Genomic DNA, 26944 nt, shown 5'->3' with positions numbered 1-26944 from the left:
CTCAGGAGTTACGGGTTAACCGACTGAGATGAAACTGACAGGTGTATCATCTGTGCTCCCCACTCATGCACACTTTGTGCGCCATCTAGAGCATGAAGGGCGGGTGCCGCGTGCCCCCCCCCCCCCTCCGCTAAAGTAGGAAGATGTTATCTCCCTCGCCTAGTACGCAGGAGAGCCTGAATCCTGTATATTTAGAGTTCGTGTGTTCTCTCTCTCCCGTAGTCAAAAAGGAATTTTCTCCGGGTCTTCTGGTTTTTTTTTCCCCTCCACATTTAGAATCAACATGAGTTCAGTTCATTAAGCTGCTGACATAAATTCCAACACGATGAGCGACTTCGTTGAAGCTATCGTCTGCGGCCAGGTCGCCTCTTGAAAAGAGCCAATACCTGGCAAATGTAACAAAAAATACACTTGTTCCGTTCGCCTAACGCTGCCCCCAGGCGAGAAGCCCTTCGTCTGCCGCTGGCCAAACTGCCAGAAGAAGTTCGCCCGCTCCGACGAACTCGTGCGCCACCACAACATGCACCAGCGCAACGTCGCCAAGCTGCAGCTGCCCATCTGAGAGCGCCCGGGGAAAGCGGACAGCCCGTTCCCTCGCAATGTCCCCAGCGGGAAAGCCATGCGAGGTGCCCAGCGAGGAGGGGAAGGCTCCTTCACCACGGCTACCTGGAAGGCGAAAGAAGGCGCAAGGCGGAGCCCCGTTGGGTCGGCCCGCACGCCACCTCTTTCGGAAGTTAGTTTTTGTGCGTTGGTGTCAATGAATTCGGAAGAGTTGGGGCAACCCCCCCTCCTTGTCCCCCTCCACACTCCCACAGCAAAATGATTTGTCTCTTACGGCTGTGCTCCCCACTGCGGGTTTCAGGTGCAGCGGTGAAGGGAGGCGGTGTCCTGTCCAACAGTAGATAAAATATATAATGTTACAGCTCTTTGTCAGTCCACTGCTGGATGAACACCTTCATTACGCCGTGTCGGTCATGGGAGTTGTGTGGCCATACTTCACTACGCTGGCCCGTGCTGTTTGGCGAAGAGGGATGGGGGTAGGGGTGGAGGGTTGGAGACAGAACTGGTTCAGATATCACTCCCCACTGATGGTAACTGTGTACAGGAATCCAGCTCAAGTAAGCGGGTTCATACCACAGTGCGCTGACCACTGCACCACCGCCCCCCCCCTCGCCCCCCCCCCCCCCCCCCCCACTGTTAGACTTGGCCATCACTCACAGATGATTGACTTAAAAATAAATTCTCTGGGAATTTTCACTGGCCCCATGATGCCACTTTGTGGCTTGGTTCACCGTGCAGTGAGCACATTTCTTTGCCTCTGTTGGGTCTCATGCCAGGGCATGAGTGTGAGCAATAGCTTAGCGTCTCTGCCAGAGCATTGTAAATAACAACACCTACGCATGCATTATTACCGCTACTGTCGTGACAATGGTTTTGTGTAGACGTCATCTTCCGAGTTTGTTCGTCACGTTTTTGGATCCGTGAATCTGTGAATTCTTCCTGTGGAATCTCTCCGGTGTTATTTTTTTTGCCGAGGTGGGCGGTCTCTGTGTTTGGGCGATAAACATTTGCTCTGTTAACTGGATTTCTCCGACACATCATCATGTTGGTAAACTTTCACACTAGCCAGCCGAAGCAGCACCCTCAGCAGTTATGCAGCATGTGCGTCATCCTCCGTGTATAAAATGTGCGTGTCGGAACCTTATTTTTAGAGCAACGCATATTGAGTCGTTTTCTCTTTAATGCGTCGTTCCGTTGTGGAATGTCCGTTGGTGTCTTTTTGTCCTTTCCTTCATAGGCGGTTCATTGTCTTCTGTGTGGGACAAACAACAGTGCCGTGTGTTTGGCATAAAGCTATGATAACACTTCCTGTAAATGAACAAAGGAGAGGCAATGTGCACTGTGGCTATAGCGGTTCGAGCGAGCGGCCGTTTGACCTTACATATTTTCTCCCGATCTCCTCTGCTCGCTACACTAGTAGCGCGACCGCGCTCAACAGAGGGCACTGCGAAAGGAATGTGAAGCAATGCGCTATCGTGGCCGATAGAAATACTCGGCAGGTGGCCCTTCGCTTTGTAAAATATATATTTTTATTTTACACATCGACAGCACTACACTTTTAAATTATCAGACACCGCGAGTTTCATTTACGTGACGCGTTGTAAACAAGTCAACATTGTTTGTTTGTTCCCGGAACAAAATAACAACGAGAAGTTGTTGCGCGCTTGTTTTGTATAGTAAGAGAATGGGCACTTCCGTGGCTTTCCGTTGGCCCTGGTCACGATGCACATTATAGCTGCCGAGAGATAAATTGTCCCTTAACGAAGTTATTGGTATGGCAAGCATGACCCTAGATTCCTAGCGAAAGTCCACACCTGCAAAGCATTACTATTGGAATGTCCATCCCGAGCACAGTGGAAGGATGAGTTGGAGGAATGAGGTATTTTGCGCTGTGGGAATTTATGCTCAATTTTACACAATTGACGTCGCTGCTGTGTGTCCGTTATTGAATAGTCGTACACGACGCATACCGATTGTACGCATCGTAACAGAACACGGGTCACTACGTGAAAGCGGTGTTTTGTTGCGATGCATTTGATTGGTGCACGGGAACTGACACGGCCACGCATGTGGCATTTATTGCCTAAGTCTGTCACCCACGCGCGGTTAGTGCTCACGAATCGGCACAGTTCTAGATGGCTTCGGTCAGTGTTATTCCAGAGCGTGCAGCGGTACACAGAAGTGGCCGTGTGGGCCCAGGTGCCCCGAGCACTGAGTCGGCATCACTGAGAGCCGCCTTGGGTGGGTTTGAATCCTGGTAGCCACCCATGATTTGAAGCAGGTCCTCAAGTGTAATGCGTTGATGGTCACAGCCTGGCATCATTGACTACATTTGGTTGTGCACTTAATTTGACAAAATTAATTAGGAATATCAGTTTGACTTCCACACCATGAACATTTCTCTGTACGTGGGGAAAAAAAGTTCAGAAGTAGTTCTGTGATATCTACTTCTGCAGGACATTCTCAAGGACGGGGCGATGCGCTGCTTTGCGAGTTTTTTTCGAATGAACACGTAGCCTCATGACAAGGTGTCGTAGCATAACTGGAATATAAAATTAGTGGGAGTACAACATAAGCGTGAGTGTGTGGGAGAAATGTTGCCACCTCACAACCTGGCAGCTCCTCTAGACCAGGGCTTCTCGACCTCGCGACCTACAACGGAACACCTTTCTTGTGTTTACCAATCTTCGTGCAAGTACAAACCAGGGTCGAGTTGCACACCGTATCGAGTTGCACACCGTATGCACCTCACGGTTGCCGCATCAGGATACACGGCCAGTTTATTACTTTGTCTTCTATAAACACGACGCGGTAATATTCCGATAAAATCACTGGAGATAATTCTGGCTTTTTAGAAATCAACTTTAAATAGAGGCCGACTTTCTACATTTTTTGCCTGTCCACGTGTTAAAGTTTTTTTTTTGCTTTGTCTCAATGAGCTCTCGTGTGTTTATAAAGTTCACGTGTAGATGCACCCAGCCGATGCGAGCCCTTCTTATGGACGGGGTGAGCGTTCATCTATGCCACAACGCTGTATAAAACGAAACTACATTGCACGAGTGACCCGATGCCTCATGACGATTCTCCACACACCATCGTCAAGTTGGTCCAATAACCCAGATTACCCCCCCCCCCCCCCCCCGAATAATACTCGCGTTGAAACTGCGTACAAACGAGGGAAGCAGAACAGCAGCCACGTACTTTACAATAAGTGGCACTGCAGTGCACAAAGAGCCAGACGATTGTCCCGTGTGCCCCTCCCCACACCCCTTGACCACCGTGTACATCCAGCCGTGGGTCAGGCTGCAGATCGAGTTGAACGCGCGATGCACGGGTCTTGTGCGTGCCCTGTTCTGGTTAACGATTCACCCAACCAAGTGGTGATGGCTGTGTTCTTGATGTGGAGGTCGCACTTACAGAAGAACCTCCTGATCCTTGGCCCGTTTAAATCGTTTTCTGCCGTAATGTACTGCATTGGTGAGTGATGATGATGATGTTATTATTATTTTGAGATGTCACAGTATATGCCGTGTGTAGATTGCACGCATTTCACGGGCTCGTCGCACTGAATGGAATTTTGACGTTGTGCCCGGAATATTTCCGCTCTTAACAAATGGATGAATGGTGACTGCCGAAATAAAATCGCAAATGAGGGCATCGTTAATGGTACCAGGATACATTACATGCGTCGTTGAGGAAGAAATGTTCTTCCATAAACGTTCACCTTTTGCTTGCTCACCCATTCATATTTACCAGCGGCAATCAGACTGCAACTTATATCTGTTGTGCACATGTACAGCCATTTGTGTCGATCCACTCCTGGATGAGGTTCCCCCCACTCCGTGTGGGTCGTCGCGGGTTATTTGACCATACTTCACCACTCTGCTCAGTGCACGTTGGCAAAGCGTTGCGTCAATAATCCAGGTAATGTCCCTGAACGATAACGGTGCATTGTTCCTAAAATACACCATGGCAAAAGATGCTGATGGATTGTATTTGTTAGTATCAATGCACTATCAATTTGTTTTTTTTTTGCCCAAATATTATCTCACACTCATCTTGTAACATTCTAGCATTGACAAAATTAGATCATAATAATAATACTTTCAGTTTGTAATGCACCGGAAGAGCTCAGAGGCATGAGGGACCCACGAAAAAACGTGGAGGCTGCAGCAGCCACGGCAGTGAGCCAGCTCCAACAATTGCCCAAGTTCTGAGATCCTCTATATGTTGTGTGATTGGTCAATTAAAATGAGATTGTGATTTAGATCTGAGCACTGTTTGAGTTGTATTGTTCTCGTTGTGTTACTTTTTTTATCGTGTTGTTTTTAAACATTATTGCTGTAATATGTAATACGTTAGAAGGATCGCAATGCGTTTATATAATTCATAGTATTCAGCAGCATTTGAAAACCGACATTACCATATTAATACGATGATTTACTGCAAATGCACTACAAACACAAGGAGGAAAGCTACATGCGTTAAAAGTATTGATTTTTTTATTAAGCGTCATCAAACATTTTAGTTTCTCTTTTAATATAATTGACATGTAATTTAGTTGTTACTAAGTCACTTATTTTTTAAAAGCGCAGTTCCTACGTGTATCTATTGACACTTAGTATGCGTCTGTTGTAGAAGCCGTGTCAACTACCACACTGGTTTTGTGGTTACTTAGATGACGTAAATGTTATGCATTATATTCCAGAACCTAATGAGACTGTACCAGGCTGGTCCAAAAAAACCCAAGGCATTTATTGTTAAATATATTTTTAGAATTAATTTTCGTCTGATTTGTTTGTAGTATTTGCAATTTGTTTTCTTATTATTAGTCAGAAGGCTACGTGATGTAAATATATACTGTTGTGTACCGTTTTTTTGGGGATATTCTGCTTATATTGCTTTGTGTTGTAAAAAAAAAATTGAGAAATAGCTTATATGATTTGTAACCGAGAACAAAACACACGTAGACTGGAATCGAGTGGTCGTATCTGTTATTTGACGTGCTGTGTCGTCCCGCGTAAAAGGCGCAATAAACTGTGTCGTGCGTCAAATGTGTGCGTTGTGCCCTGAATAGCCACGCACGATTCACACGTTCAACAACAACACACAGTGTCGGGGCTACCACAGCGTCATACTTCACGGTAGCCGCGAATGTATACAGACAAATACAAAGATCCCCTCACCCCACATAGCCTGAACAGTCTGCTGGGGCAAGCGCTGTTAGCGAGCACCTATGAAGGCCGGCACTGTGGCACAGGAGGGGGGGGGGTGGGTGCCCTCGAATTTGGCGCCCCATTTAACTAGGCGACCGCCTAGTTCGCCTATATGGCCCGGGCCACCCCTAGGTGGGTGGCCAGCACCATGCCCGGCCGCCTTTGTCTCCCTAGTGGCGAAGTTCACACATTGCATGAGATATTCATTTGAGGCTGTGTCGACCTAGGAGGGTTCCTGGACCAGTTCAGATAATCGCCACTGGTATTGGCCGTGAGTGAGAACCCGGGTCGCCAAGTTCGTAGCGCATCACGCTAACTGCTACACTACCGCTCCCCACACAAGCACACACACAACTACACAAGCACACCACCAGATGATGGGTCCAAGCACCTATCCTCCACCGGTGTGTCTGGGTGATGGCATTTAGACGCCCCGGTAACCCCGGCCACTGAATCTCCTAAACCACATTTCGCGATTACTAAACATCAGGTACGTGCAGCTAGTAGGCGACTTGATTAGGTGATCACGAAAGAGCGCCGTGGCTGCGGGAGGAGTCACGAGGACTGGGGTTGAGAAGCGATGCTCGAGGCCTTGTGCTTGTTGTAGAGAATGTAGAGAATCTTCATAGCGGCTTTGGCATCAACGTCCACGATCTCTGTAGGGAGAGACTCGCTCGTGACGGCTCGCCGTGGGAAAGCGGAGAGAGAGAGAGAGAGAGTGGCCTCTCCCAGCGTGGGGAGGGGGGTGGGCGCAACCCGGCGAAAAGACTCGAGTCGCCCCGGCCAACGCACATCCGAGGTGGAGACCTCCGTCCGTTCGCCTGAGTCCCACGTGGAAATTTAGGGCAAATGCCCATTTTTGGAGACTCGAATGCCATGCAAGTGCTGTGACCGCCAACCATCGGGAGCTTAACTTCTCACTGAATTATTTTCTTGGTCACTGGTAGACTGGGAGTGCCCACGTCATGTGTAGCTGCAGCCAAATTGGGAGGTGTACTGGATGTGGTGTGATGGCCTGGACAGATCCAGCTCAAATTAAACTCTGGCCAGAGTACGTGTAGGTGAAGGTGAGATATTTTATAGTCGAAGGCAATCTCAACTGAACTATCTATGCCTTTGCACTTTTTTTTACACTCATTAATAACAACAATGTGATGTATAAATCTTAAAACTGACTCATTGGAATGTTTTAGCTTTGCATGTCAAATTTGTGCCAGAAAGGCACCACATGTTAAACCAAATATAAACGGACTCGACTATGTTTGGCCAATTCCACTTTAAGGACAGTATTCCATCACGTGGAAGAAATCAGGAGTAGCCGTAGAAAGATAACATGCAAATGTCTGCACAGATGGGTTTACAGACACACTTGCTGTGCTGCCGTGTATTGGCCACCTTGTTGCCAAACGAATTTGCGCGTCCTTTCACGCAAATCTCAACGGTGACCACCAACCATCTCATTCACTCAGCACGTGTGTAATGGCCGAGCCGTGCGGTAGTGTTCTCGGCGGCCATGTCAAGAACTACCAGCTCGGTGAGGTCACCACCTCCTTGTACTGTGGCCACGTGCATTCACACTTGAACATTGTTTATAACCCACTTGAGACGAGAGTAAATTTTGCAAAGAGACAATGAGAGTGGAAACAAGGGGCGGTAAACAAATGAAATATAAAAAATGTTGAGAAAAAGTATTATAAAAATCCGCACCACTGTAATGTTAGGCACAGTCGGTACATTTTTACAATGTTAGGCCCAGAGTCGTGTCCTGATCAAATATCCTCAACACGTCGGTGTTGCAACCTGTCCGCCCCCAATTGTTTGTGACAGAGACGTCAGCAGGTTTTTTTGCAACAAAAAAAAAGGTTTCCGAAAAGGCGTTCGGCTCTCCAAGTCACCGAATGCAAAGCGTTTGTGTGTCCCGTGCTTCAACGTCTGGCCCTGCTTGCGTTACCTTCCGGCTGAACGGGTGACATTGGGTTCCCGTCGTCTTCCATGAGTTCCAGTGCCAGTTTCACGTTGTGCACCTGCGGCAAAAAAAAGATGTGGGAAGTGGGCAAATGTTCTGGGACCATGCTTCAGCTCATCGTTACCATCGGTTATTATCTGTCCACTGATGGGAGATGAAAGACTCCTCATTTGCCAGCATGGTGTGGTAATCCACCTGGCATCTGCACGCGCGATGTCAATTCACCGGTCAGTCTCCTCAGATCGTCTACCCTCCGACCCGTTCCATTCCTTGGCTGCCTCTCCGTCATTATTCTTGACCCAAACGGCCATTGTCTCCTCGAGCGAAGTGTCCTGGCTAAGCACACGAGTACGAATGATGCCATTAAACCTGCGTATGTCCTGACTTAAAACAAAAAAAAAGGGCCAAAGCCTCGAATTCAGTGCCACTGATGGACCGGCAATGCGTGTTGTACCACGGTGTCATACGATTATTTAATTGTGCTACTCAGTTTACGAACCCAGCAATCTTGCCTTCAATCCCAGGCGATGGCTCTGCTAAAATCAGTGTCGGACAACTTCTGAACCGGTCACCCTCCTCCACCTTCACCAACCCACACTGCGATATGTTTAGTTATTTATTTCATACTCTTTGGTTCTATTCGGTAAAGTCACGTAAAAGTATAAAACAACAAAAAATAAAAATAGAAAAAATAAAAAATTCACGACGTTTCGGCCACAACACAAGTGGCCTTCATCAGGTGAAGGGACCAGACTGTTTCAAGGATAGCGCTGGAGTGAACACAGCCAAGCTCAGACCGCGACCTTTAAGCTTGTGTGAGAGGAATTTAGGTGCCTTGACAAAGGAATTAGCATAACAATTAGCATTTAATTGGCGGACTTAGCATGATGAACGGTGTAGAGGGGGTGAACATGTGCAGACCGGCGAGGGGGGGAGGGGGAGTTTACCTATTGATGGTGTGAAAAGGGAATTTAAGCAGCTGCGAAAGTTTGGGATACCACTACTTGAAAAAATATACTGTACCATTGAAAATTAGTTTAATGTTTGGTTCGATTTCGAACATCTTTCCAATGGTTGCTTAATTTGAAACCATCTTCTCGGTTGAAATTGTGTCTGTGTTTGTAAATCTGAATTGCCTCGTGAACAAATCTCTGATAAAAACCCGTGGGTTTGCAAAGAACCTTGGTATCGGAGAAAATTATATCGTGATCACCCACAGCGTTGTAACAGTGATCAGCTACGGTAGAATAATTCGTTCTGCCGTGTTTCAAATCTTATTTGTGCTCGCGAATTCGGTCAGAGACATGTCGTTTCGTCTCCCCGATATAGAGTCACCACAAGTGCAGATCAATCTGTAAACTCCGGAGTACTGTAAGTCAGGAATGACATCCTTCACGGAAGGGATCAGGTCAGGGATTTTGTGTACTGTATTGAACCGGACCAGGATCTTGTGTTTGTTTAGAATTTTGGAGATCTTTTTAGTAACGCCTGCTATATATGGCAGTGTGATGGTTTTGATCGGAGTATCAAGTGGTTGTTTCTGTATGGAGGGAGAAACAGCTTGGCGGATGGTGCGGTCAGAGTATCCATTCCTTTTGAGGGCCAGATGCACATGTTTTAATTCACTGGTCAGGTGGTGTTGGTCCGAAATGCAATGAGCCCTGTGGTATAACGTTTTGATGAGATAATTATTTTGCGTCGGGTGGTGGTGGGAATCAGGTTTCAAGTAGGAATCTGTGTGGGTGGGTTTCCTGTAAACAGAATGTCCCAATGAGCCATCAGGTCTCCTCTCAAACAGAACATCCAAGAATGGAAGCTTGCCATCTTTCTCCACTTCCATGGTGAATTTGATGGCGGGGTGTCTGGAATTAATGTGGTCTAGGAAAAGGTTCAAAGCCGGGAGGCCATGTGGCCAAATGACGAAAGTGTCGTCTACATATCTCTTCCACAGTGCTGTATTTAAATCAATGGGGCAAATAAGATGGTACAAGACAGTAACACACGAGAAAATATGCACAAACAAGAGAGTAAAAACAAAGCATAAAATTAGATTTTTCCTTACGGAGCTGTGACCTCGAAATGTGACAATTTTTCGAATGTGAAGTATTACGTTCCTCTTATAAAGTACCAACATAAAGACTTCATGTCATAAACATTTCAACATTTGATATTTGCCCCAGGAAACGACACCCATATAACCTTTCTTGAAAGCAAAAGAATCACTCGACTGAGATATCACCAACCATGTGGCTAAAACAATTATTTACTGTATGTGTACATTGTTTGTGTAATTTCTGAGTGGCCCACACAGTGAGAAACGTCACCTTTTGCTCTCTTGACTCAGGGCTCAGGTAGTAGCTGTGGAGAGGGACAAAGTACCCACTCAGCTGGCCAAGCAGCAGCACCAGCATCACTCCATCTGCAAACTTGACGTGGACACGGTCGCACCAACGTAACAACAACAACCGCCATTCGCCACTAAGTGGCGGTGACATCACCAGGGCGCTTGTGCCAGGCTAGGTGCACTTTAAGGCCACGTGAAGCGTCGAACGCCTGCTTGCAGGAAGTCACGGGACAAACCCAGGTGCTGTGGGTTGACTGACTAAGACGCAGACACACATGCATACATGCACACACACAGACATACGCCGACATAAAGACAAAGATCCCCCGTATTGCCTTAACAGACTGTTGGGGCAATTGCTGTTGGCGAGCACCTATGAAGGCCAACACAGCACATGTACGTGACTTTACCGAAAGAACAAAAGAGTATGGATCCCTGCAGTCACGAAAACTTCAGATCTACACAGGAGGGATCATAGGCAGGGTAGCCTGAATGTTTCAAACTGGCACAGATGTCCCTTTAAAGAACTCCACGTTTCGCAAGCATATAGAAGGGCGGGTATAACGGTGGCTGAGAAGACCCAGAGTTTCATATGGAACGATTAGCCAGGTAGCTTCCATACAGCGTTATGCAGCTGATGAAAAAATGATGCCGCTCTACTGATTCTGAGTGAGACCTCCGCTGCCAAACTGGAGCTGGCCATAAGCACACTGCCCTGATATGGAAACGTCTCCATTCTCTCCACAACTATCCTATCACTCGTGAAGAGTGGAGGAGGGATGGGTGTGGTGGGAGGATTATAATTTATGACAAAGTACCTAAGCAGGTGCTGCGCCATGGCAGCCGCATGAGTCAAAGTCCTGAACCTCACCCATTTCCCCTCGGCATCGGGAGGAGGCGAGTACGATACCAACCCCAGCTGCAAACGATGGTGACATTTTTACTTGCAAGGTTTATCGGCTAGCCAAGACCAGGCTATTGTGGATTTGAATTGGATCCGAGGTGGGCGCCCATTCCTGCAGTGGAAGGATGGCAGGTCGGTGGGCAGACACACATGCACAGAACCAGATATATACAGTACATACATACAGGCACACAGACAATCAATCATACGTGCACAGACCCAGACACACAAAGGCACCCGCACACACGTGCGCTTGCACAGAATCACATAAATAAATACCCGTCAAAAAGTGACATCGGCCACTGACTCTTAAAATAAATATAAAGCCTCACACTTGCCAAAGGACCATTTGGAATCTTTCTCTTCCATGTCTGCGTAGTAACTTGAGAATAACTTACTCCGGTGTTTTCTTACATGACTGTCCTGCAACGATGGTAGGTGAGGATGTCTAATACATTATTCAAATTCAATGTGCAATAAATCCAGACATTTTTATTTTTCAATATAATTTCACTAGGCAGAGGAAAAAAAATATGTATGCTTAACCAATAAGATTTCCATTGCGCCCATCTATTATGGTTCTGTAGTCACATCTGCCCAGTCTTCACCAATCACAACAGAGCAGTGGTGTGATGTGTGGTTAAGTAACCCCTACAACCCGCACGGCACGGAAATGCCATCATCCTGCAATGGATTTGGAAAAGGGCTGTTTACGTGTGACAGTAGAACAGGTGTTTAACAGTATCATTCAATTCTCAAACACCACTACAACATAACACCCAACAATATGTACAGACTCCTGAAAAAAAGGACGCTCAGTGGCACCCCTAAACTAGAAACTAAACTATATTATTTGGGTCCATCGGTAGTCACGTAGATAGGTTCAAAGAAAATAACAAAAAATAACAAAACTAAACTGTATTTAATTTGACCAGGTAAAGGCAACTGAGCTATACAGCTCTTTTTCAGAAACGGTAGTTCAACGAAGTGGCTTATCACGTGTTAACTTCTCGCAGCCCGAAACTCTAAATGCATGTTTCTAAATGTGGAGGGGAAAACCCGGAGAACAATCCACGCGACCACGGGGAGAACATGCAAACTCCAAATATACGGGCATCATCAGGGTCGGGATCGAACTCACGACCTCCTTGCATACCAGGCGTGGGAGTTAATATCTCACCACCGTGGCGCCCACCCAGAGGTTCCTGGAGGACAGGGACCGGAATTCTACGCGGGACCTCCTTATTTCACCGTCCAGAGGCATCTCCTGTGGCACTGTTTTGTGCGAGGCCCGGGGCGTACAGTATTGCCCCTTTTGGCACTGCCTCTGGGTGACCGTGCATACTGCCTCGCCATCGAACACTGATGGTTAACACATGAAGGAGCATAAACCATCACGTGAACTCCGGTCATCCTCGCAGCGGCTTCTGGCGAGCCACTGAACAAAGACGGTCACTGCATCGTGCGCTTTCAGATGCGCTTCTGCGGCCGTCTGGAAGGCTCTTCCTTCTGATATTAGGAAGCCACTGGACCGATGCACTTTTAAATCTATATTGAAAACTTCATTTCTTTAGAACTGCTTCTTGTGTTTAGTTTGTTGGCCTTCCCCCGCACCTCCGATTAGCGCGGTTGGCTACGTACGGTACGAAAGAAGTTCAATGCACATACGTACCTTGGATACAAATGCTCACTCGCCCCTGCTGGACATCTCACCTGAGTGACGAGATCTGTGATGTCGAGATGCAGCCCGGCTAGGTGACCGTTTGCGAAGGCGAGCAGCATCTGAAGACACACCTTAGCTGGTCAGCGCAGGCAAGGGATCGGACTCACTGTGGGAGGTTGCAGTGGTTGTTCCGGCCTCTCGGAGGGCCCTAAGTAGAGATTATTCATGGGATGAGGGGGGGAGGGGCTTTGGATTTATAAACGCCTCGCGACGAGACAGAAGGGATAGAGTTGGATGAAAGAAGAGAGATACAGATGAGACACGGATGTAGTGATGATATTCGAGAGATGTATGCAAAAAAACTAAGTTTGAGTTGTTATTACAGAAGGGGAGATGTAGACAAGATAGGGATGAGAAAGATTAATTAGCTTTATAAATGTTAATACAGTATGATTTTTCTGTTCATTAGGATTTTGAATTGATCTCATATTTGGTTCGACCGTATTTTTGTTCGCATTCATTTTGGGCCCTTTCAGCTGCTTGGGCTCTGAACGTTTGGCTTGGTCTGCTCTCGGCTTCGTGCCACCCCCGTGTGGGTCATGTTTGATGAGGCAGGAGGGTAGGGTTCAGATCTCGTGGTGTCCACAAACTTTAAAGTTCACCAATTGACCCAAAACCCAATATCTGCTCTGGCGTCTCTGTGCAGTGGATATTGTTTTCCATAAAGCGCACTGTGTTTTACACAGAAGGACTAATTCAAATCACCACCACTGTTTAATCAACAAAGGTGGCAGTCATTATTTATGGAATCCACCTTTATCCCCTTGAATTCCTCGATTTTCTCCAGGTACTCCCATTGCAAAAAAAAACTCATCAAATAAAAAATTGTCCAAACTTCATTACAAGAGTCCTTGCTGAATACAGGGCAGTGACATGGGCGAGCGGTAGCGCATCTGCTGCTAATTTGCAGAGGTTCGAGGTTTGAGCTCAGCGGCAGCCCTGGTTAATACTTCCCAGGTGTACTGACCAAATACGTGCCATCTACTTGCACAGCGGACGTTAAAGATCCCGCGACGTTATTCGAAGAAGAGCAGGCCATGTGTGCCAGCGTCACGATACAAATTTAAAAAAGTTGCTCGCAAATTTTCTAATTGGAAAAAAAAACACACATAGCGACATCACCTCCAACTGTAAAACTACGACAATACCATACTTGTCTGTGAAACATAGCGCCTTCACGATAGCCTCGCGCTAAAAGAATGGTACCCATACCGAATTAGCTAATGATATGATTTCATGATCACATTCTATTTCAAAACTTACAATCTGTACCATTTATAAAGCAATGTTAACCGAAACGTCGTGAGAATTTTATTGCTTTATATTTGTATTATTGTATTGTTTGCCTTCTACGTGACTTTACCGAAAGAACCGAGAATATGAATCCCTGCAGTCACGAAAGCTTTACATCAAAATGTTAACCGACTTACATTTTCATGCATTTCTGTCTGTTGCTGTCAGAATACTGTTGGATTTTTTCATAATACAATAGACCGCGACAAATCTCAACCACACCTTAGCAACGGTAGGGCCTACGCTCCTGCTGAACATTTTTCGTTGGCTTTTATCTAGTTCTCTGTTGTAATAGACTTAACGGTGAGAGAGATGCTGCGTAATATATCAAAGCTTCAACACGTTTCTAAAAGTGTTCTCAACATCTTCTGTCAACAGATACTTTTGTAATGTCAACAAATAACTTTCATAATCAACCGCGTAACATGACCTTCCTTGTTCAGCGGTGGAGTGGGGTGGCAATACAAAAACTCCTGATGGAACTGGGGGGTGGGCACGCCACAGCCAATGTTAAACAAACTCGAAGCAAATGTTGAACGCGAAAACAGAATGAGTAACGACAATCTCCTTTTGTCTATCATCCACCCTGCTCGATCGAGCTCTCGCCCAGACGTGTTGGTGCAACGGCTCTGATGCCCAATGCTCGATCGGACTAAAATGTAGCATTTCGTCCATCTCTGACCACCCAACATTCTCTTGACTTTGACGATAAGAATGTAAAAGGTGTCCTGAGCTTTCAGCAGTGGGGGGGGGGGGGGGGGGATCGGCTCCCTCCAGGTGCCCACACTTCCCCCCTCCCACCATCCCCTCCCACCTTCCCCTCCCACCTTTCCACTCCCCACTTCCCCTCCCACCTTCCCCTCCCACCTTCCCACTCCCCACTTCCCCCCACCCACCTTCCCCCCACCGCCCACCACCCAGACGCTATGGGGTTGGCTTTGAAGGGATTTTTGGACACGGGAATGGCTAGCCTGGCGACTAGCCTTATTTAAGATGCAGCTTTGGGTATGTAACGCCACCCACTGGACAACCCTTGAGTTCAGTAGCATTTTCGAAAGCCCAGTTGTGTACGCGGTGATCGAAATATATTATTCAGAGTATCCAGCCCTTTGCGAATCCACCACACTATGGGAAGGCCTCTCCGCACGGCATGTCAGTCATGGGAGTTGTTTAACCACACCGACAGTCCTCGACTTACGAACGGAATCCGCTCGTAGGTCGAGGACTGTCAGAACTTGATCATAACGGAGAGTGAGGAGGGCTGAGAAGGCGTGGTGGGGGGAGATCTGAGCCGTAGCCAATTGAACCGAGGATCTCCAGGTTCATTGGGCAGCGCAGTGCTAACCACTGTGCCACCGCTCCACCCCCCGAATGTTGCATAAATAAATGTGTAAATGTAGACCCTTTTTAATTCAACTGTCATGACATTTGAAAGGGATTTATTTACCTGTTCAACCTGAGGCACTTTTTCCGGCGAGACTCTGAAAATGACGTCGATGGGATTGTCGCCTGTAAGATATTTGTGGAAATTAAAGTTGTGTTCATCGAAACAATTTTAAAGGAGTGATAATAATGGATTTTATAAATAAATGCCAACGGTTCATCTTTGTGTACGACTGTCAATGTATGACTTACTGCTCGGACACCCTCTCTCAACTTGCAATCTTGTGAACAAAACGAGACAATTTAATTAGCAACTCCATTCATGACACGTCATACGTCGCATATCTGGATCTATGAGGACTGAGCTATAGGTGCATACGTGAAAAGGTCAGGTATGTGAACGTCTACAGGACCATTACATGATGCACAACCACTTTAACCAATGTCCAGAGCACAATTAATAAGCACATTTCCTTGTCAGCCATTCTTCTCAAACACATCGTCCATTCCGTGAGCATGATTGTCTCCTGGTCTGTGTCAGGTCTATGACACACCTTGGGTCGCCACCTCTCCTGGATTTCCCAGCATCATCCTCTGTTTGAGGTAGCTCTCCTGGGAAACTCGTAAGCCTTCCCAGGACAACGTCTTTGTTTTTCTCCGTTGCATGATTATCATACACCACTCAAGACAATGCACACTCGGGTAGTTGCACCACTCTCCCCTGATCGTGAGTGATATTCTTTACCACAGTGTTCTTCACAAATATTCAGAGGGGGCTACTTTCGCCGGTAAGACATCAGTACGAGGGCCGCCAAACATTTGAATCCATTTGGGTTTGACAGCACGATGATGCTGCGGGGTGTTTTCACTGTTTGTGTATTGACGGGGGCCGCATGCCAGAGGCCGCACTAAAGGCCACCAGGGGCCGCCAGTGGCCCCCGCGGGCCTTGCGAGGAAGAACACCGCTGTACTTTTTCTGGAAGATTTTGCTGTTTTTTTTCCTGGATTTTTCTGTTTGCGCATAGTCACTTTAAGATGTTTTCTTGTTCATGTTTTTGTTTTTTTGTTTGTTGCGGTTGCACCCGATTCAAGAGCCGAATAGCTCACAGGGCTATACCAAATAAATCAAACTGAAACTGAAAACTGAAATTATCCCGTGAAATGCCTCAGTATCCATCAAAAAGGTTTTTTTGCGTTAGATCGTGTAACCCACCAAAAAGAACCTGTGTTATGGATGATATTGGTCGCAAAAGCCTACGTGTTAAAATGCTTCAGTATGTTTGTATGTTGAATCGGCATCCCTAGGCCCACTACCCTGGTTTGTGTGCGTGCGTGAGATCGTGCGTTGTCTCACTGATTTGGAGTCAGCTCTTCCATAACCTGCTCGGCCTTCAGTGTGTTTTTCCCTTTCTGAACCGCACAGAACAAACGTTGGATTATCGTGAGCTTGACGATCTCATTACATTTTTTTTTTACATTATCGTGTCGTTTCTTTATGCAAAATTAAACTAAATTGCAGCAGGTGATGAGTGCGCATCCAGCTTTCATAAGTTGCTTGAATTATACCCTGTTAAGCAAAATGGTCCTGGAAACTATTTTTGTATTTTGCCAGTGTGGCAGGCTCCCATGAAGGTTAGCTACGAAATTCACTGTGCCTGTGCATATATGCGAATGATACCTGTCATTCGGTTGATGAGATTGTGTCTGGCTTACTATATTATTTTGGATAACCTGGAATAGGCAAATCGGAATTGATCAAACCAGAAGAACGGAGACTGGAGCCGCGGTGAGTTTGGTGAGATATTGGTCTCCGTTCAAAATGTTAATTACCATCTTTCCCAGGTGTGTCACTCATAGATGTGTGTGGATAGACACAATGGCACACGAGCATTGACACAAAGACAGACACACACACATCTACGTACATCCATACATACATAGACACACCCACAGGAATACGTGGGGAGATGGACGGGCCTACGTGTAAGGATTGAATGCAAGCAGGTACTATTCTCCTCTGAGCGTGGCATTATTTTGGAGTATTTAGAGTATTTGGGTGCTATACATTTACACGTGATAAGCCACTTCGTTGGGCTATCATTTGTGACGTTCTGAAAAAGAGCTATATATCTCAGGGGGCCTTATTTGGTAAAATAAAAAAAATATAGTTTAGTTTATAGTTTATGGCAAATAAAACACTGGGTAGACAATACAACCTACTCATACCGGACTCGGATTTTTGCGAGACTAGACTGAGGTCGAACAACCTGCAGCGCTGGGAGCCCTGAGGATGTATCCCATGTCCACATCTCTCCACGTTATTCTTCGTGTAAAAAAAACTGTCGCAGAAAATATAATTGAAAATCATCGATTCGTTCCTAAGCGAGATGCGACCTCACCTCCAGCAGGTAGGCTTTGACCGAGACTCCGTGGGGCAGGAGGACTTTGGGGGAGAAATGTTGAACCATGCGAATGAGCAGGTGCATCGTGGCGAGGGTGTTCTTGCTGTGGATCGCTGCACGGCAAACAGCCATTGCATCGTCACAAATGTGTGCATTAATCACTGACTTAAGAGTAAAAACTTCCATTTCGGCAAGGCAGGTGCGGATAGGTGCAACTGCAACCATGCGAACCAAACTAAGGACCGCGTGGTAAACCACTGTTGTCTGCGCTCCTGCAATGGAGTAGGAACAGCAAAGAACTACACAAACGCTCTCCCGAAGCCCTCTCGTGGCCGGCAGACCTCGACATTTAACTCCTGAAAATATTGCTGCGATACGCAGGAAAAGAATGGGTGAAGATTTCGACACATCACGTATCCACGGTAATAAACACATGACTGGCATTTAGGATGGACAACAAAGGAATATTTAAACTGTGTTGTTCGGAAAAATGGAAGGAACCTAATAGAGAGGAAGGCCTAACACAGAATGGATTGGCGACAAAATAGATCGGTGCCAGAAATATGTGCACTACTTGAGCATAGTGGCACAACACAAGGGAAAGTGGAAACAAATTACCAAATGTGCAGTGGACACCTACGGGCTATCTGCCTATGGATCGTGATGATGATGATGATGAATGAGCCTGGCTGGCATGAAGCCTGGCTGATATTCCATAACACCGTACAAAAATACATTATGCACTGCATTTGGCGCTCTGTTGGTAATACGCAAATTAATGAATAGTCAAGGGAATGTTCTGCCCGCCAAACAAATGAACGTTCTCATCGGGCAAAATCACTGCTCGCGGAGCCAGTGTCTGCACTCACACTTGACGGTCCACTTGACTTTGCTTGGATCCTGGGCACAAAGCTGCTTGTCGAGGTTCTGCAGGATGAGGTTGAGTTTGTGGGTCTGGATTTCCTCGGAGAGCGCAATCTCGGGCACGGCGAGCTTCACGCGGCCCAGCTTTTCTGCAGAGCGAGAGGTGGTGCTGTGAACGGTGCGATTTCCACTGGGTACTTTCATGTGCGTATGTTGAACTTCTTTCACACCGCACGTAGCCAACCATGCTCACACTTTATCTCTCTAGACATCGGGTTTATCAACCATAGTCACACCATGGGTACGTCCACCTCTACAGACACGTGGATTTCTGTCCGTCTGCTCGACTAGTCACTTACCCAGGAGATGCTGGAGCACCAGCCCATCGAAGAAGTCGTCCTTGACGGAGCGGACTTTAACGTTCTCCTCTCGCAGAGTGCAGTTCACCCAGTCCAGCAGAACCTGCGAGTGACAGAGGAGACAGCGGATGCGATGCGATGCGACGCGATGCAGATTCACACGGCATCCAAATGTGACCGCATCTCAAGACACTGTGTATGAACAGTGGGCATGTTTACAGTATTTTATATAGAGAAGGAGGCAGTCGGACATAGGAAGAGGAATAAAGGAAGACATTGGATCCGGATTTGAACAGGAGCAGGGAGTCGACAGCACAGACGTCTGTGGGAAGATAGACTTTGGGGCAAGCACAAGAGGATTATCGACCTTCCACTGAGCGACACAGAGCCTTGAGGCAGCAAGTGCATCAAACTCAAACCCCCTCTTGCCATGCATCATCGTCCAATATCCACTAATCTAACAGTGTCTGGATAGCTCAGTCTACAAGTTGCCTTCAGTTGTGAGAGAGTGGGGAAAAAAAGAGAGAGTGGGAGCGTTGTTCACTTTTGTCAGTCCACTGCTGGACGAAGGCCTCCCCATGCTGTGTCAGTCATAGGGGTTGTTTGACCATACTTCACCGTGCAGGTCAGTGCGGGTTGGTGAATAGGGCTCCAGGATTGGTTTTCACTCTCCTTAAAGCTACAAACAACGTTACCGTGATTAAGATCATTTTCTAAAAATAATGAATGAATACTAGATTGTAATTATTCATTGAAAAAAAGGTTAGGATTTTAATCCGTAATCTTTTACAGTTTTTATTGAATACTAGCGGGAAGTACCCGTCGTTGCCCGGGGGAATATATATGTTTTGCTAACTAAAGGGAATGTAATGTGGGAACACACTAAATATAATAATGAGTAACAAATGAATAATTCGCTCATAGAGCAAAAACTCCAACATGATAACCTTTGTTAATAGGTTTTCCCCTTTTTCTGGGAACAAAACAGGTGTTAAGATGTTAAAACACCAAACTAAAACCTTTTACAAGGAATCATGTCTGCATTAAGCACAGTGCTTGTGGTCAGAATGCAAACAAAAAACATACTCTGAAAATATATGTATTGTCTTTGAAACTGATTGGTCCACACCAGAGACAGCTTTCTTTTGAGCCTCGTCTCAAACGGTGTTAGACCAGAGGACGCCAAAAGGCGAACATAGCACAAAGACAACGCCACTATCAGAGTAATGAGAGCTCGGGGAGACAACCTTTGTTGGTGTGGAAAAATAGGACCAATATTATTTGTTGCCAAATGTACACCGTATATGTACTAAATATAAACGTGATGTTGAAAAATTCTAAACTATGAAACGGGTAATGTTATTATCATCTTGTTTTTGTATGAAATGGAACAGAGCGTTATGAATTTGTTCAAGCCTGTGTGTCACACAAGCACCACACACGCTGCGTGACTACCTGGGCACAGAGTTGAGATTACCACCGTATCACCACCACCCTAGTCTTTACAACCACATAATTAACCACATCATCATCAAACATCATCATCATCATCATTAGGCATGATCTCTCAACATCAGGTACGATAGATCAACTACTGTACTGGATAAACACAAGCTCTCAAACAGCACAAACATCTCAAGACAAACCTGAGAGAAATATATTAAGGCTACACGACTAAACACACAATTATGATTTTAGAAAAGGACAAAAAACTATGTTAAAGGAAAACATTTAAACCCTCAAAGGAACAACAACAATGATTAAGAGCATGGAGTTTTACTCATGTGGCATGGCAGTGTAACGGTTGTGGGTTTGTGTTCGGGAAGTGAAATGTAGCACACACATGCAATGCCTATTAACAGAAAATGTTTGAGTAGTTTTTGTACGCAACTTTGCACTGCGTTAATGAAGCCAGTGGCAGATCCAAGGCAGGTGGGGAGAGGGATCTCTAAAATTGGTGCTAACATTACCAGAGAAAATACGTCGGAATGTTTTTGTTTTTATTAACGTTGATCCCTTTAAAAAAAAAACTCGAAATTTTGGTAGCCCTTCGGAAGTAACAAGATCTCCCAGAGGCATTAGTTATTTATACATGAAAGAAAATACAACAATTTAGCTTTTGTAAAACCAAATCAAAGTGACGTATTTCTCAAAATGTAACCACTTGTAATGCACCATAATGAGGTCGATAATTATATATTAAATTTTAAAAAAACGTTGCAACAAAGCAGTTTATTGTAAGCAGAAAGTAGGAAGTGACCAGTGGACTGCACCATTTCACCACAGCCAATTCTCCCCTTCTCTGGGATTTGGTGTGGTCCTTGTGGTTGAAATGTCTGCCGGTGGTCTGGCGAGTGGCACAGGCACTATCACTCATCTCGCCTCCACGGAGCCTGGAACCAGCAGCTAATCTACCAGCCATAACACTGAACTTTCCTAATGTAATCCACAGCAGCGCTGTACATTAAACAGCACACACACACACAAGACCCACCAGAGGTTGCTTATCCCTCACCAGGTCTGACAAGAGCAATGGCCCTGGACGTTAGGCTGCCTACCCCTGTTGTTCTGAAACACGCGGATTTTAGTCTAATATTGTGACGGCGCTTAAATTCCAAATTCCTTGCCCATTACATGGATGCCCATACCTTCATGGTTCGGAACTTTAAAAAAAAATGTTTTTAAACATATTTTCCTACAATTTTATCCAAGCATTATGTCAAGGGGTGAAGTATCAATTCGGACCTTTTGCAAAGTAATGCAGCTATTTGCTTGAGAGTAGCAGATACCACAGAACTACCGAAGGGATCCCTTCACGTAAACTCTGGTCAACACATAACCCCACCGGCTCTGCCTCAGAGAGTAATGTTCGTCACATGACAGTAAAGTCGATATTTTTTGTTATCTCTCAGAGCTGGAATTTAACCAAATTAAGTGCAAAACCAAAATGTGTATGCAATTATATTATTGGAGACCTAGCAGAGGCCATAAACTTCGTATGCTTGAGAAGCCGGTTTAATCACAGGTGCCTGCCTGGATTCCAACCCAGGATCTCAGCAATGCCAGCTAAGTATCCCGACTTCTGAGGCACCTGGCCGCCTACAATGTGATTATTTTAAATGTTTCATGCCACCTGGGAGTTACACTTGCGGTCAGCTAATGCTCCCAAACTGCACTGTTCACAAAACGGAGAGCGGGAATGGTTTTGTGAGCGAATTGACCGTTTTGTGGACATAAACCCAAAACCAGGGCACACCACAATCACGAAGGACAAGTGCAATTATGGCAACTCAATTTGATGTCATCAAACATTTTACACGAGCGGCTTGTATTTTAACTCTAAATTAGATGTGATGAAAAAATACACAACTATATGAACAAACTTTCAAATGCTGCCAGCGTAAAGTGGGGAGAGAAACGTGCAGTTTGGAAAGAGCTTCGATAAAGGGAAATACGAAAAGGGTCCTGAAGATGAATGTGGGAACTGGTTTGAATGAGGCAGCGGTCCGAACGGCCACCTCATCGCGCCAGGCCGAGTTGGAGTGTGCACCTCAGACAGCTGGAGAAACTGTTCATCTCGATACGCGTTGGGCTGTATCACCAGTGTCGTCTCATTTTCGTCTGAAGTGGCGGGGTGGGGGGGAGAGCACCACAAAATGCTGGTTTAATTTTTCTTCATCAATAACCACATTTAATATTCCTGTTCACTGTATTAACAAAGTGTTGTCTTTGTTTAGACAACTTATTTTAAATGTTTCAATCATAACTCGAGCCTTTAATTTGCCCAATAAATGCTCAAATGAGCCTTCGGCCTTTTTTTTCATCAGGGTCCTGGCTTAAGATGTTTGGCGAACTCCAAATTATGTTTTAGTGTAGCGAGGGAAAGCATAAAACCTGGGGACTTCCACGCCCTGCTGTTGTTGCTTTGAACTTACGTGCCGATACGACAGTGTGTTTGACCAACCTTCACGCTGGTCAGCGCAAGTTGGGTAGGGATGCCCTCATTCAGCAGTGAATTGGCAATGAGCTGTGCACGTACATTTACAGTAGTGGGTTGAGAAGAATACAAGACTATACCTCGAGAGCTCCTGTGCCTTTAGAAATACACATGTGTTAAAAGAAGTTGGAGCTGTGGAGTGCACATGAACTATATGGGTCACGTAAAAAGCCCAAAACACATCCATTGCCGTTGCAATTTGTCTAAATATTGGTAACGGACACATTGGTACATTCTTGCTACAAATCCGATAGAAATAAACATTTGTCAAGACTTGAATCTGACCCCATTTATCTTCATACCCAGATCGCAGTCTTCATCAAGTTGTAGATCTTTCATGAGATCCGACACGTTCAAACTCGTGGCCATGGTCTCTGAGCATTCACACAGCATTCATTAGAAAGCACTACCATTTACATGTTCCTTTCCGAAGCCAAAGGTCCCATGACTTCATGGGGTTGGCTGATCAGTTTCTCTCTCCATGTGCCTCTAGTCTCTGTCTCTTCTCCGGTCGCATCCCTGCATCTCTTTCTACCACATTCCTCTCCATCTTACCCTCAGTGTCCCTCTACTTATTCTGCTCTGCACCGGTGGCATCTCCACAGTCCTAATTGCATCTTATTTGTATCTTATCAACATAATTGACATCTTCTCTCAAGTGCTCTATGTAGGGCCCTCTCAAGGCGGTATTAAAAAAAATGTGTGTTTCTGGATCTGAGCAAATATTAATTCAACTCTTGATGTGGTCGACCAAACACTTGGATGCTCATAAAATACAGCACAGGTGCCACATTTCACACCTTGTGAAACACGGCTGATTGCTGGCACTCATATTTTTGTTTCTTTCGGTAAAGTCACGTAGAAGGGAAATAATACAATAATACAAATATTGTTGTATTTTTATTATTTTATTATTTCCCTTCTACGTGACTTTACCGAAAGAACCAAGAATATTAATCCCTGCAGCCACGAAAGCTTTAATCGAAATTTCTGGCACTCACTTTACGAAACATGCTAATGCCACACCCACGGGTAGAATTCCGCCTCAAGCATCGGTATCACACAGTGCAACATTTCCTCTCCCTCCCCGAGTCTCACTGTTCGACATCGATTATCCCTGCCTGTTCTCAGTAATCCGGCATTCGTCGATTGCTACGTCCATATTCCCTCGACAATGCATAAGCCTGACATAGCTCCGTGCGAAAAATAACGCTTACCTCTTATTACACCGAAGGGTTGCGACGGCGAACAAGTTTATGTTATTCGCTTTGCTGCAGAAAGAGCGACCGTAGCCTGAATGTGTCATCTGCGCCGTGACGACAGTGCCCGGGCGGGGACACCCGCGCGCTCGCACGGCAGCAGACGGGAAGTTTTGGGCCACGAGTTTCCCCTTAATCGCGGCGCTATCTGCCGAACCAGAGCTCACCGCAGCTTCACGAGGCATGGCACGCGCGTTCACGCGTCCGGCTCGCAGGCTGCAGCTCGTGAATTTGGTTCACTTGAGTCGCGTTGAGTGTTTGGAGCATTACCGAGGGGGGAGAACCTTTTTTCCTTAACCGAGAGCCGAATGGAACTTTTAAATACATCTGACGGGGGCAGTGTTATTGACGCACACCTCGGTTCACTGCTGTCAATGGAAGAGGCCCCTTGCGGTGACAGAAGTGTCAGAAACAGTGCTGTCAGGCGTAAAATCGTCCCCTCTAGTACCCAAGTAGTGCGAATAAAATGCAGTGAAAGAAGCAAGCTAAACGTTAGAAACACGGTGTCGAACAAATCAATAATATGGTTCTCTCGTAGGAGATTAGTACAGTTATGTTGCTTGTAGTGACAGATCAATATTGTTTGAAGACTGTTCCACAGTAGTCAGGCCTCGTGTGGTCGTGGACTGCATGAGATGAAGTCACGGGCTGTGTCTGACCAGTTGGCTGTCGGTCCCTCACCTCTGTTGCATGACCTCAACACACAATAAGCGCATACAAACTACAAAGTAAAAAAACAACACGATCGGCCGAACAAAAATATTTCACTTCAAAAAACGCACAAAGCGGTTGAATGTAATAGGTGGGATTAACTGGGTGCCACCTTTTTTTTTATTTAATATTCACCATCCCCTGTGTTGAATTTAACCAAAACAATATTTATACTTGACCCAGCTTTCATGAATGGAAATGCTGATACAGGCCCATACAGGATAGTGAGTGCTATTTGAGGCTGTAGCTGTCATGTAATTGCCCATACAGTATAACACTAATGATGAAATCAATTGAAACTATAGAGTATCTCTCTCAGACTCAGGGTCAGCAAGCTGGCATCAGCAGTGATCCCTTTCGGGCTTGGGTATCAAACATTCATCTCCTGATACGTTTAGTTCGGCCTGCCCATGTTACTGAATTAGCATTTCATTTTTTTTTACCCCACTTAGAAACGTTTTATATACAGGAAGAAGCATATAACACATGACTGTTTAATCTTGATTTGAAGCTTTCGTGACTGCAGGAATCCATACTCTTTGGTTCTTTCGGTAAAGTCACGTAGGTAGAAATAAAATATTATTTTGTGTATTGCCAAATGCTGGGTATTTTATTTAAAAAATAACTACTCGTAAATAAAGTGGTCAAGTGCTATGTAAATATCCCCATTGCTGTGGGTATACCATTGAACAGATTAGTTGAGAATATAATAATACATTCGTTGCTGCGGTTACAAACGTTTTGTTTTTAGTATTTTAATTGAAAAGAACTTGGCACCACAGACAGAAGTCTAATTTGACTCGAGAGTTTTGTAGAAAGGCCTTGAGGTTGACTGTTCGTGTTCCACATGCTTCCCCGACTCCCAGGTGCTCGTTGTAGCGATCAGGAGGATAGATTCATGGCCAAGCTGTGGAGGTCCAATTAAATGTGTAAGGTCTCCATTGCCTCACAAACGAGAGAAATAGAGAGGCAGATCTTTCCCATGGGAGAGATCGAACACGAAATGAAAGTGTTTGTACATTTCGACGATTCACAATGTGAATAGTCTGTTCTCTTATTACGCCGTAGTTGCGTTCCTGAAGCACACCGCGTATTGGAAATAGCGCGTTCTAATAAATATAGAATGTACGGTAACACGTGAGATGCGTATTCTGGCTGAACAAAGACTGAGGCGCGTGGGTAGCTTCTGGAAGCATCCAGCAGCATCCCCAATGCCTCGTGTGATGCTACGCCGAGGCAGCCGCACAACCACGTATTCCTACTCCTACAACGTTCTTCCGTTCACTCAATCGCGTTATATCCAATCGGCCTCCGCGTTATTAAAAAAAAACGCGTTCCCTCTATACACGCATCGCGTTGCATACAATTCGCTTTATGAAAACACGCGCTATAGGAGAACGGATTGTATACATCCGCGCATGCCACCGCTGAACTGTGAGCAGAACAGCAGTGGCTCGGGGCACTGCTGTGTGGTTCACGTCGTGAGCCCGAGCGCGATCGCTCGTGCCCTTGGAAAGTGGCCCCATCATCACGAGACGGAGAGGCACACACCGCTGACTGAGCGTGCAATGTGAGTGGAAGCAGTGCCGGATTAAGCTGGTGCGGGTTCTGTAGCATATGTTCTAAAGGGGCCCTAGATGGTTTTTTTTAAACACAAATATTAAAGCACAATTTTTTTTACTTGCATAGTGAAGTAATTGTATTTTTTCATTTGCTATACAGACAGATATTACGACAAATCGCGAACCTTAAATACCCAGTGGTTCATAAACGTTGAAGGCAGTATAGCACTATAGTGATAGATAGAGCAAGTGCAGAATCACTGAACCGGAATTGATAAGCTTGAAAGCATTTAGCGCGGGGCCATTGAAAGTGCGGGTCCCGTAGCTACTACATATGTTATATGTACACATGTGTAGTAGTAGCTACTACTACACATGTGTAGTAGTAGCTACTACTTGT

At 45.7% G+C, this 26944-nt stretch overlaps 2 protein-coding genes across 4 annotated transcripts in view; one reads left to right on the top strand and one right to left on the bottom strand.

Annotated features, from left to right (window-relative positions):
- WT1 (WT1 transcription factor) overlaps window positions 1-5615 on the top strand; it is a 32842-nt gene extending 27227 nt beyond the window's left edge. For all 3 annotated transcript variants that reach the window (XM_076065323.1, XM_032948943.2, XM_032948942.2), the window contains exon 8: window positions 441-5615. In XM_076065323.1, coding sequence (XP_075921438.1) covers window positions 441-562 — 122 coding nt within the window. In that variant the 3' untranslated portion in view covers window positions 563-5615. The remainder of the gene's footprint in view (window positions 1-440) is intronic.
- Window positions 5539-24376, bottom strand: LOC116939909 (alpha-parvin-like). Its single transcript, XM_032948940.2, has 13 exons — window positions 24230-24376; window positions 23315-23386; window positions 22566-22636; window positions 19016-19118; window positions 18662-18805; window positions 17790-17905; window positions 16745-16800; window positions 15643-15671; window positions 15455-15516; window positions 12705-12773; window positions 10068-10169; window positions 7729-7801; window positions 5539-6433 (listed from the first exon to the last, which is right to left on the bottom strand). Exons 2-13 carry the CDS (start codon window positions 23379-23381, stop codon window positions 6333-6335), a joined length of 993 nt encoding a protein of 330 aa, XP_032804831.2. The 5' UTR covers window positions 23382-23386; window positions 24230-24376; the 3' UTR covers window positions 5539-6332.
- Window positions 24377-26944: the final 2568 nt, after the last annotated feature.

The sequence above is a fragment of the Petromyzon marinus genome, chromosome 7 (genome assembly GCF_048934315.1).
Source record: "Petromyzon marinus isolate PM22_M1 ecotype Great Lakes invasive population chromosome 7, UKy_Petmar_22M1.pri1.0, whole genome shotgun sequence".
NCBI lineage: Eukaryota > Metazoa > Chordata > Hyperoartia > Petromyzontiformes > Petromyzontidae > Petromyzon > Petromyzon marinus.
Note: the sequence above shows the minus strand (reverse complement) of the source record. Positions and strands in the feature narration are given on the sequence as shown.